Consider the following 12,093-nt stretch of genomic DNA (forward strand, 5'->3'; position numbering starts at 1 on the left):
AGAGTTTAAACCTGGTTATCTTTAGTGGGCTGGTCACTAGGCTAGTAAAGAAACATTGAAAAAACAAAACAAAACAAAAAAACAAAACCATCCAACGACCAACCAACCAACCTTTGGAACTTTATTTGTATTTTAACTGGTGGAATAAGATTTCAGTAAGTTTTTAAAAAAGTGCTGCCTGGGCAAGATTTCTGAAGAATACTATCAAAGATCATGTTGTAGGCAGTCAGATGCAGGCTTTCCCCAGTAATGACAGCCACAAGATTATACTGACACCTCAGCCATTATTTCCAAAGGCTGTAACCTAAGGTTTTATATCTCCATTACAATCCATTATAAAGGAAGTAAAGGATTAGAAAATTAGACAGGTGAAGTTCTCTAATACCTTAGGTAAATTATACATCAATACTCAGGCCAGCAACAGATACAACCTTCAGATAATTACACAGCAGCTGTATTCATTTCTGGCCATTTGAAACATCTCTTGGAAGTTTTTGTTTAATATGGGTTTTATACTTAAAACTTCCATTTTTCCTTTTATGAGGTCAGAGTCTGGTCACAGTATGAACAGAAATCAGATGCTCCCATCATGCTTTTTGTCCCTATAATGTTTTCTATAAATCTCTGCTCCAGGTGCCCTCATATCCCATGATATTGCACCAAAATGTTCTAAGGAAATTATGCTCATTTCATGTAAAAAAAAAAAAAATTCCAAGTATGCTGCACATGTTACTACCCACCTGTGCATATCTGCATAGGCTCCAACCACTGGTAAACTGTGGTGAGTGCTGACAATGCACTGGTTACTGTGTACCAGATGCTTCAGGGACCATTTATTAGTAACACTTCCCAAGTTTATGGTTATCTAAAGTATGCATTCATAAATGTGTATCACCATTTCCAGCCATTAATGCCAAAGTTTACCATTAAGAGGAACAGTACAATGTTCCCACTGATTATAATGGGAAACCATGGCAGTCTGTGTAAGTTTTGGCCTGTGAGAAAACATTCTATAATCACTTACCACCTTACAAAGGGCTTTATTTACAAAACAAGTGCTAAGGTTTTTTTGAAAAGCCTATTGTTTAATTTTACAATACTAAATTAAATAATCTTATAAATATACAAGACTTGTCTCATCAAGGCTTTTGAGAAAAAAATCCTGTGACTCCCAAGTGTTACAGAACTACAAGTGATGGGGCAATCAAAGCAATCAAGTCTAGTCTTCTAGTCACAGCAATTTCGTTATCGGAGGGAAAGACACGTAATGCTGGACATACCATTAGGAATAAGATCAGAAGGTGGTTTTAGCATAGTAAAAACACACCCCTTCACCTAGCGTCACATTCTTATCAGTTCAAAGAATATTCTTGGTATTTTAATTTTGTAAAATTCAGAAGTTTTAATTGATGAAACTTAATAATGCAGAATCCCAGGCTTTCTCCATCACTGCTTTATAGAAATACATCCCTCTCTTCTAATAAATATGTACTTGAAAAAATCTTAAAATACATTAATCTATTTAAAATTTATTTTCTAAGCATGCAAGAAAGAATCTAGATTTATTTCTCCCAAATGATCAGGCAGTTGTCTCTCCCAACATCACTTACTGGATAGCCAGTTTTCCTCTACTAATTAAAAAATATCTTTATCATATACTAATCACTTATTTATATTTAGAACAGTATCTTTTTTTTTTTAAATGTTAATTCCTTTTTTTTTTTTTTTGAGGGAGAGAGAGCATGAGTGGGGGAGGGACAGAGAGAGCGGAGACACAGAATCTGAAGCAGGCTCTAGGCTCTGAACTGTCAGCACAGAGCCCGACACAGGGCTCGAACCCATGAACCATAAGATCATGACCTGAGCCAAAGTCGGACGTCCAAGTGCCTGAGCCACCCAGGTGCCCCAATATTTGGAACTATTTCTGACTTTTATTCCTGCATTGCTTTATTTTAGGTGTACTATTATCAATTAGGTAAGCCCATGTCATTACTTTTATTCTAAAAATATGTCTAATTATACTTCCATGTTTATTTTTAAGACTGTGTATGTTTTATTAAGTTCTCCTACTATTTTATTTAGATTTACTAGAAGTATCATAAATTTAATTATATGAGACATAAAGTCTTTCTAATACTACATCTTTCTATCTAGGAACAAGATCTGTTTCTTCAATTATATGTACATTTTATATTTTCTACAGAAATTGGCCATATTTATTATGTATTTTATACATAATTTTTATTTCTCATTATCGTGAACACCTTTCATCTCCATTACATAATCAGTGGGTAGGTTTTAGGACCACTGTTGGTTTTTCATATGTCTGACTTTACAGCTGACCTCGAATTTAGTCCTTTATTAGTTCTAGGTTTTTCAGTGAATTCTCAATTCCAAGTACAAAGTCACAGCACTGTCAAATAATACTAATTCTAATCATTTATGCTTATTTCTTTTTCATGTGTTCCTGATTTGGCTAAAGCTTCCAGAACAATGCTGAGTAGCAGTGGTAACAGGCTTCCTTATTTATGATTTTAATAAATGCTTCAATATTAAGGTTAATGTTCGCTATTAAGATATTTAACATCTAAGCACACTATGTGTTAGGCACTATGCTAAAGGCACTGCACACATTTTAAGAAATGTAATTCTCACGATAAATGTTAGTTACCAAGGAAGTCCATTTTAATTTTTTTTAAACTTTATTTCTGACAGAGAAAGAGTGAATGGGGGAGAGACACAGAGAGAGGGAGAGAGAAAGAATCCCAAACAGGCTCTGCACTGTCACTGTGGGAGCCTGAAGTGGGGATCAAATCCACAAACTGAGATCATGATATGAGCTGAAATCAAGAGCCAGATGCTTAACGGTCTGAGCCACGCAGGTGCCCATTTTAAATTTTTTAAAAGATTTTATTTTTAAGTAATTAATGTCTACACCCCATGGGGGGCTTGAATTCACAATCCGGAGATCAAGAGTTGCATCTTCTACTGACTAAGCCAGCCACATGCCCCCTAAAGTCCCATTTTATAGTTTAGAAAACTAATGCTTAAAAACATGAAGTATTTTATCTAAGAAAGAATTCTTAAAAACAACCATTTTAGCTACAGATAAAAACAGATACAGAATCTTGGGACCACCGAAGATTATAAGACTGGCTGGTGGCAAAACAGATTAAATGGGAATGCAAGCTGGTGCAGCCACTCTGGAAAACAGTATGGAGGTTCCTCAAAAAACTAAAAATAGAACTACCCTATGACCCAGCAATTGCACTACTAGGCATTTATCCACAGGATACAGGTGTGCTGTTTCAAAGGGACACGTGCACCCCCATGTTTATAGCGGCACTATCAACAATAGACAAAGTATGGAAAGAGCCCAAATGTCCATCGATGGATGAATGGATAAAGAAGATGTGGTATATATATACAATGGAGTATTACTCGGCAATCAAAAAGAAGGAAATCTTGCCATTTGCAACTACGTGGATGGAACTGGAGGGTATTATGCTAAGTGAAATTAGTCAGAGAAAGACAAAAATCATATGACTTCACTCATATGAAGACTTTAAGAGACAAAACAGATGAACATAAGGGAAGGGAAACAAAAATAATATAAAAAACAGGGAGGGGGACAAAACAGAAGAGACTCATAAATATGGAGAACAAACTGAGGGTTACTGGAAGGGTTGTGGGAGGGGGGATGGGCTAAATGGGTAAGGGGCACTAAGGAATCTACTCCTGAAATCATTGTTGCACTATATGCTAATTTGGATGTAAATTAAAAAAAATAAAAAGCAAAATAAAAAAAAAAGATAAAGATTAAAAAAAAATTAAAAGATCTTTTAAGAAGCTAATTAGAATGCACATCCCCAAACTCCAAGGAGTCTAATACAGCAGTTTTCAGGATCTACATATACTTTTTAAAGTTATTCTTTCTCTTTTTTTTTTCAGGATCTACACTTTTTTAAGTTTTTAGAATTTATTTATTTAGAGAGAGAGCGAGCGAGTGCATGCAAATGTGTGCAGAGGAGGGGTATGAGAGAGAGACAGAGAATCTCAAGCAGGCTTCATGCTATCAGTGCAGAGCCCAGCAGGGGGCCACCCAGGCGTCCCTTAGCATCTACATCTTCAAGAAGCACTCCAGGGGTGCCTGGGTGGCTCTGTCGTTGTCCGTTAGGTGTCCGACTTCAGCTCAGGTCATGATCTCGCGATATGTGGGTTCAAGCCCCGCATCAGGATCTGTGCTGACAGCTCAAAGCTTGGAGCCTGCTTTAGATTCTGTGTTTCCTCTTCTCTCTGCCCCTCCCCTACTCGTGCTGTCTCACTAGGTCTCTCAAAAATAAATAAATGTTTAAAAAAAAAAAAAAAGCACTCCAGATGATTTGGTTGTGTGTGGTCTACACTGAGAACCACTGCTTTAGATCCTGTGAGGATGCTAAGAAAGACCCAACAGCATAAAGCAAAGCTTGCCTTTTTTTTTTTTTAAGGTATTTCTTTTTGTTGTTGTTAATGTTTATTATTTTTGAGAGAGTGCAGGCGGGGGAGGGGTAAAGAGAGAGAAGGGGACAGAGGATCCTAAGCAGGCTCTGTAATGACAGCAGAGAGCCCGACACAGGGCTCGAACTCACGAACCACGAGATCATGACCTGAGCCAGTCATATGTTCAACTGACTGAGGCAACCCAGGCTTCCCTTAGCTGCTATTTCAAATTCACTAAGAATAGTTCATCTTCAATGGTGAGTCTGGGACTAATTTGATATATTTAAGTGTTATATACAAGTTATATAATTGCCTTGCAAAAAAAAGTGTCAAATTTAGAGAGTGTTCACTGGTTCACAGTTTTATGATCTAAGAATTGTAGAGTATAAATGGTGGATGCCATTCAATAATACAACTATTGCAAGAGCAAGCAGGAGAAAAATTAAAAAAAAAAAATTACACATGTGATTTGCAAGCTGCAAAAGCTCTTACATTCAGAGAAAGACAAAAACCACTATAGATGTTAGGAATGGAAACATATGAAGAAAAAAAACCCCAGCTTACCTTGAGATAACTGTGTTTTTAGAGCTCTTGTATCCTGTGTAAAGGCAGAACCAACTGCACTACTTTGGGATAGGGTACCACTGTTTGATGTTTCTGTTCCAAAGGATGTCAAAGAGCTTCCAGCTTTAAGAGATTTTTTTAATGACAAAAAAAATGTATTAAACTTTTCAATGATATAAAGCAATATTCCATTTTAATGATAATAACTGTTGCCACCCTTCCCCTTTTGGAACACTTGTGCAAATTAATAATCGTGAAAAATTAATGGAAGTGCATCAAAAATAATTCGAGAAATCTTTCACACTACATGAAAAAAGCAAGCCAACACATACATACTCCAGCATCCTTGGATACAAACAATTTTTATTTTTATTTTTAAAGTTTTATTTTAAGAGAGAGAGTGTGAGCAGGGGAGGGACAGAGAGAAGGAGAGAGAATCTCAGGTAGGCTCCCCATTGCCAGTGCAGAGCCTGACACAGGACTTGAACTCACAAACCATGAGATCATGACATGAGCTGAAACCAAGAGTGGGACACTCAACCAACTCAAGCCACAAAGGCGCCCCCAAACAATTTTTATAACAGCAACACTGTCCTAGGCAGTTACATGTATGGGACAGCAAGGACCCATGTCAGACAGAGAAGTAGCAGGAAAAGGCACATTCTACACCAATATTAAGATTTAATTACTTTAATACCAAGTATCTGCACAAATAGCCAAACGGGCAGTCAGGTCTATGAAGAGCTTGTCCAGCATTTCTAAGGCAACAGCCAGTTGGCTCCTGATTTTAATGCTTTCCCCCAGGATGGCACTGAGGGGCTGCATTCTGCCTAAAGCAACCACAAAAAGTTCTGCTTTTGTGATGTGAATAACAAATCCCTAGAAAGAACCCAAATTCTTTGCTATACAAGGTTATGTCAATCTTCTCTAAGTTTCTACAGCACTTGTGGATCATTTACTTTTCACATGCTATGTTCTCTTCTGGTAGTGCCCCCATCTGTCTGATATTAATTTGTCTAACATAGTTTTGTTATTAGTGTTTGTATGGTACATCATGCTGTTTCTTATTCTTTTACCTCTTTCAGGGTATTTCTTATAGACATCATATAGTTGGATCTTGCTTTTTTTTTTAAAATTCATTTTGATGCTCTCTGCTTTTTAACTGGAATGTTTAATTCCTTTCACTTTACCGAAGTGGATCCTTAACAATCCTTACTTAGCCTGTCAGTCTCAACGTATGAAATAGCCTCCTGGCTTTATGCTCACTATAAAGTTCATAAGCATGCCTTCTAATGTTCTTCAAACTCAGTGATTAAAAATTAATCTGTATGAAACACTGGAGACATAAGAGAATCACTGTCTAATATGGTTTGACTACTTAACCAGGTAAAATGTACCCATTTGTCTGTCTCTTCAGCCAGTACCCCTCCATCCTCTCCACAAAGGTACTGTGAGACTTAGCTTGCCATGGCTGTTCTGCTGTTTCCTTTATCGTGGGATCATTATTTTTTCCTAAGGATCCACTCATTAAAGTGAATAAAGACTGAAAATCTTTGCACATAAGAATTACTTTAGCATCAGTTTAAAAAAAAGAGTGCTTTAATTCTGTCTGGTGCATCACCCCTTTCAATGTATCTGTTTCCCCACTATCTTATAAAGATAGTATATATATACTCAAACTTTTGGGTTTTTGCCAAATTGATAGTGAGAAACGATGCCTCAGCGCAGATTTAATTTTTATATCTATTATAAGCAAAATTTAAGCATTTTTCCATGTTTAGGGGACATTTGTATTCCTTTTTGAAAAAGGCAAAGTAGTTCCTAACACCTGCCTCTTTTTCTGTTGGGTTGTAGGTCCTCATTTCTGGAAGCCCTATAGACATTATGGATATTAATTCTTCATGATATAAATTCCAAATAAAACTGTAAAGACTATAATATATAAAAATTAAAAAGGAAAAATTTTCCCCAAAATAGCAATAGTGTTTCCCTGATTTATTTAAACCTTTTTTTTTTTTTTTAAAGTAGGCTTCATGCCCAGTGCGGAGCCTAACGTGAGGCTTCAACTCATGACCCTGAGATCAAGACCTGGGCTGAAACCAATAGTCCAATAATTAACTGACTGAACCACCTAGGCATCCCTAACCTTCCTTTTTAAGTCAGAATACTGTACTATATTCTGACAATAAGCTGGAGAAAACAAAATGTTATTAACAAAATCACATGGTAGAAAAAATACATTTAGTACTGTATTTATCAGGAAAAAACCCACGTTTAAGTGGACTTATGCAGTTCAAACCCATATTGTTCAAGGGTCAATTGCACTAGGAATTGAAAATGAAAACAAGAGGTTTAGATTAAAATGGCTTCTTTGGTGCCAACACAAACCATATCTGAGTTAATTCTTTTTCCAAAAAATGTCTGCCACCTTAATCAATGCTCCAATTTTCCTCTTCCTCATTTAACAACTTCTAAATACTATTATAGCTCTCTAGCCACTCCATAAATTATCCTACAAATACAGAAATCAAAAAATCAAAAATAATCTGCAAAAATTACTCAACTGACATAGAAAATACAAACAACACCCTCTACCTTTGTGACACCCAAAGAACATTGAACTAGCAACTCCCAGTAATATTAAAACTAGACAAAAGCATTTATAAGGAAGAGATATTTCACCACCACAAAATATTTCTTGGTTAGAAGACCAGGCTCTGAAGAATGGTAGAAGCAGTATTTACTATGTAACACCATGTGCTAGACCCTATTCAAATGCTTTATACATATTAAATCATACAAACATCACAGTAATGTAGGAGGTAAGTACAATAAAAATCTGTGTTAGCCAACTATTCAATTTAATCAAAGGAATCTCAAAAGGCTAATTTGCAACCGTCCCTTATTTAAAACCTCAGAATAGGATTCTAACAGTTACAGCTAACAGAGTAAATCTTGATTTACCTCCTCCCTATATCATCACATTAGGAGACATTTAATTAGTTAACTATGGCAATGCCAAACTGTATGACTTGATTAAAATGGTGAGCATCAGATCTCTCCCTTACAAAGGCACGATGTCTTCCCTCTGTAATTAATAAGTTAACTCTGAGATGATACTTTAGGACCATTTTAATATTCTGCCCAGCACTGTTCACCCAATGATTTTAGCATCCACTACTAATCCTTGCTAATTAGTATACTGGAGATTACAAAAATGGTGATTTTCTACATCTACCATTCCTTCTATTTATTAGCTAGCATTTTTTGGTAAAAAAAAAATAAGTAAATAAAATAAAGAACTTTTATTTTATTTACTGTTGGGGTGCCTAGCTGGCTCAGTTGGAAAAGTATGCAACTCTTGATCTTGGGGTCATTAGTTAAAGCCCCATGCTGGGTGTAGAGATTACTTAAACAAACAAACAAACAAACAAACATAAAAAGAAAAAAGAGCATTGTTTCCCCATCTTCTTTTTTCAAGGGTTCCAGTTCCTTTTAGTGGGGAACAGTATTTAGAAACCAATTTCAGGTGTATCTTGAAACTCACTAGTCTACACATATTCTCTGCCACTGGGCATCATTGCTTCTAGGCCCTTTCTATGAACAGAATCAAGAAATAACCAGTTCTAAAAAAATAAGTTCACATTCATACTTCCAATTCATATTCAACACCACAGGGTTCTGCATCATCCCTATATTTCTATCTCCCTTCTCCATGGAAAGAACAGCATTTGCCAACAATATTAATATACTAGTCATTTGCCCTATCCTGTAATACATACAAAATAGTTTAAAAATTAACATCAATACCACTACCAATTACAAACCCTAAGTCAAGGTTTTTTTACATTGCTATTTATTCTTACAATATATCCCTACTGCAAGTGTAAAAGTTACTTGAATTCTTTTTTTCTCTGTGGCTATATTATCAATTTGATATACACTTAGCACCAGTTGTGGATACCAGTTGTATCCATTCAACTTTAGGATTTATTTTTTCCCATCCTTTTTGATTTTGTGAAAGCCAAACATTCAACATACTTGAAATCACAACTATATAAAAAGTATATTTATAAAAAGAAATTAATTTTAATAAAACCTGTTAACATACTGATGAGTTTTAAGATACATCTGAAACTGGATTTGTGATTCAGAGAAACAAGGTAAACTGATAAATGGTTATTTCAATCGAACGAACAAAGATTAAGGGCTAGAATTTGAGATTTAAAAAGTTATTCTTTACTGTGGGAATTTCAGTAAAGGTGTAGAGCTAAACAGCTATAAAAACAAAACAACGCTGATCTGATCTGATTATATCTAGCTTTCTCCTTACAGTGTTAATGTTTCTAAAACATTGTTACAATAAACAAAGCACCACACCCTCGAAACATGCTATATAGGAGTATCTTTTCACATTCTGCATAATATAAATACTCCTTACTGGCATCATCATTCCCTAATAATTACAGCATTATCTCTAATCCCTTTCTGAAAACCCAACCTGCTGAGAATAAATGGTTATTTTACTATTATTTTTATTTTTTAAAGTTTATTTAATTTTAGTAATCTCCACATCCAACGTGGGGCTCAAACATACAACCCTGAGATCAAGAGTCACATATTCTTCTGACTGAGCCAGCCAGGCAACCCAGAAAAAATGCTTATTTTAAACGGATATAGCTTATATAAATTTAAAACAACATTCAATGAAAATTGGTACTTGGATATATGTAGGTTTAAAAACAAATGTGACTATTCTGGGCAATGACCTTCATAGAACCACTAGTCAGTCATCAAGGGCATTAAATAAAGCCTTTAAAATAATAGGTTACAGAAAGAACAACAAACAACATGTCTGCAAATTTGTGGTAAAGGCAGGTAAATTAAAAAAAAGAAAGAAAGAAAGAAAGAAAGAAAGAAAGAAAAGAAAAGAAAAGAAAGAAAGAGAAAGGAAGAAAGAAAGGAAGAAAGAAAAAGCAAAAGTACAACATACCAACACCAACAGCACCAAACTGCTGCCCCACTAATGAACTTGGACTGAACTGACTGTATGTCGACATCCTGCCAAAAGGTCCATAGGAACCCACTGACTGGAATGAAGAAGTAGATGAGCCTAGTGAAGACTGAAGAAAGACCGGGGTTATTTTTCCAGGCTCTACACAACATGTATAGAATGAAAAAATTTGAGTATTTACACTTCTAAGAAAACTTTAATTATAATTACTAGATACAAAACCAATTATAACAACTTACAACATGCATTTAATATCAAAACAGTTTAATACCCTTCTAATTTCAATATTTGCAGACAATGTGCCAATTACACTGGATGTGATTTATAAATAATTTTTTTCTGCAATAAACTACTTTGAGTTAAGAGTTTTATAGCAGATTTAGGAAAGAAAAGTTACTTGAATAAGTAACTCTGCTTGCAGAAAAAAATATGGGAAAAATTACATTTGGTTATACTGTGTTTCAGTCTGGTACTGACAAAAATAAGACAACTCACTTTTGATTTTGCTCATATTTTCAATCATTCGAGATGCACTATTAAATTTACAGGAAAGAGATGAAGAAACAAACTATCTCACATAAGACCATTTACATTTTTAAATATATTTAGCATTACATTAAAGGTCATTTTCTAAAAACTTTAACTTACTAAACCTAAAATAATTATAATATGTAAGTATGCATGCTATACACTAATTTATCTTAATATATAAAATATCTCATAATACAGATATGCAGTGTACTAATAATGACCAAAAGAATATAAGCTCACTGATGGCAGGACTTTGTGTGTTTACTGCTACTATGAGGAACATGGCAGGTACTCACTAAATACTACTGAATATTTGAATCAAAAGATCAAAAGTGAAAATTTATGGTGGCTGGAAGAAATTCAACACCAGTTTAACTTGTGTTCTTTTGGTTCTTCTTATTCCATAAAGCTGATTACTTAAGTAACTATTTCCCTGGAGAATTATCAGAAGATATATATACAAAAGACAATCAGCTAACACCACTATTTGGTGAGGGCTAGCTCTATTAAAATGTGTCTCTTCTCCCTCCATTAAAAAAAATCACATTTTTGGGGTGTCTGGCTGGCTTAGTCAATAGAGTTTGTAACTCAATCTCAGGGTCATGAGTTCAAGCCCTGCACTGGGAGTGGAGCCTACTTAAAAGAAAAAAAAATTTTTCTTTTAAGGATTTTCTCAGGATTCCTTCAGACTACTTCCTCAAAAGTTAAGACTTAAAAAGGAGCGGGGGTGGAAGGGGAGATGAGAGTAGAGAATTTCTCCAGTTTATGTATATTACAAGAATAAATTTAACTATTTCTTATTAAAAAGCTTATATTCAGGGGTGCCTAGTGGCTTGGTCAATTGAACATCCGACTTTTGATTTAGGCTCAGGTCATATCCCAGGGTCATGGGACTGAGCCCTGTGTCAGGCTTCATGATAGAGCCTGCTTAACATTCTCTCAAAACAAAAAACAAAAACAAAAACAAAAACAAAAACAGAGAGAGATTCTCTCTCTCTCTCCCCCATGCTTGCATGTGCTTTCTCTCTAAAATAAAAAAAAAATTGTTTTAAAGCTTATATTCAGGAAAAATAAATACTAAATAAATGTTAAAAGGTACTCTTTTTTTCTAAACTAATTTCTATACCCAATGCGGGGCTTGAACCTACAACCCTGAGATCATACACCCCATCCACTGAGCAAGACAGGCACCCCTCTTTTTTTTCCATTTTAATTTTATATACCACTTACTATTTTCTTCAGAAGAGTTTATCAGGTATTTTCTTTTAATAGCTGGAAGTAAGACAAACCTTATGCAAGATAATATTTATTCTAAGAATCTGTTTTGTGGAAAACTAAGATTTTATCACGTACAGCATTAAAAAGGGGAAGTTAATTTTTAAAAATCTAAAAGTATAACCTTAAAAAAAGTCAACAAGCATATTTTAGTGCAAATTAAATATGATTATTTCAACACTTAAGACAGCATGACTCAAAGTTAAACATAGACCACCTGCACAATGGTA

General features: G+C 34.9%; 1 protein-coding gene across 6 annotated transcripts in view; it reads right to left on the reverse strand.

The window, feature by feature from the left end:
- The window catches only part of LSM14A (LSM14A mRNA processing body assembly factor), a 53,821-nt gene that overhangs the window by 16,941 nt on the left and 24,787 nt on the right, over positions 1-12,093 (reverse strand). For all 6 annotated transcript variants that reach the window (XM_049621056.1, XM_049621055.1, XM_049621052.1 and 3 more), the window contains exons 3-4: positions 10,037-10,166; positions 5,044-5,166 (exon numbers count right to left, since the gene is read on the reverse strand). In XM_049621056.1, coding sequence (XP_049477013.1) covers positions 5,044-5,166; positions 10,037-10,166 — 253 coding nt within the window. The remainder of the gene's footprint in view (positions 1-5,043; positions 5,167-10,036; positions 10,167-12,093) is intronic.

This window comes from Panthera uncia (genome assembly GCF_023721935.1).
Source record: "Panthera uncia isolate 11264 chromosome E2 unlocalized genomic scaffold, Puncia_PCG_1.0 HiC_scaffold_19, whole genome shotgun sequence".
Classification (NCBI taxonomy): domain Eukaryota; kingdom Metazoa; phylum Chordata; class Mammalia; order Carnivora; family Felidae; genus Panthera; species Panthera uncia.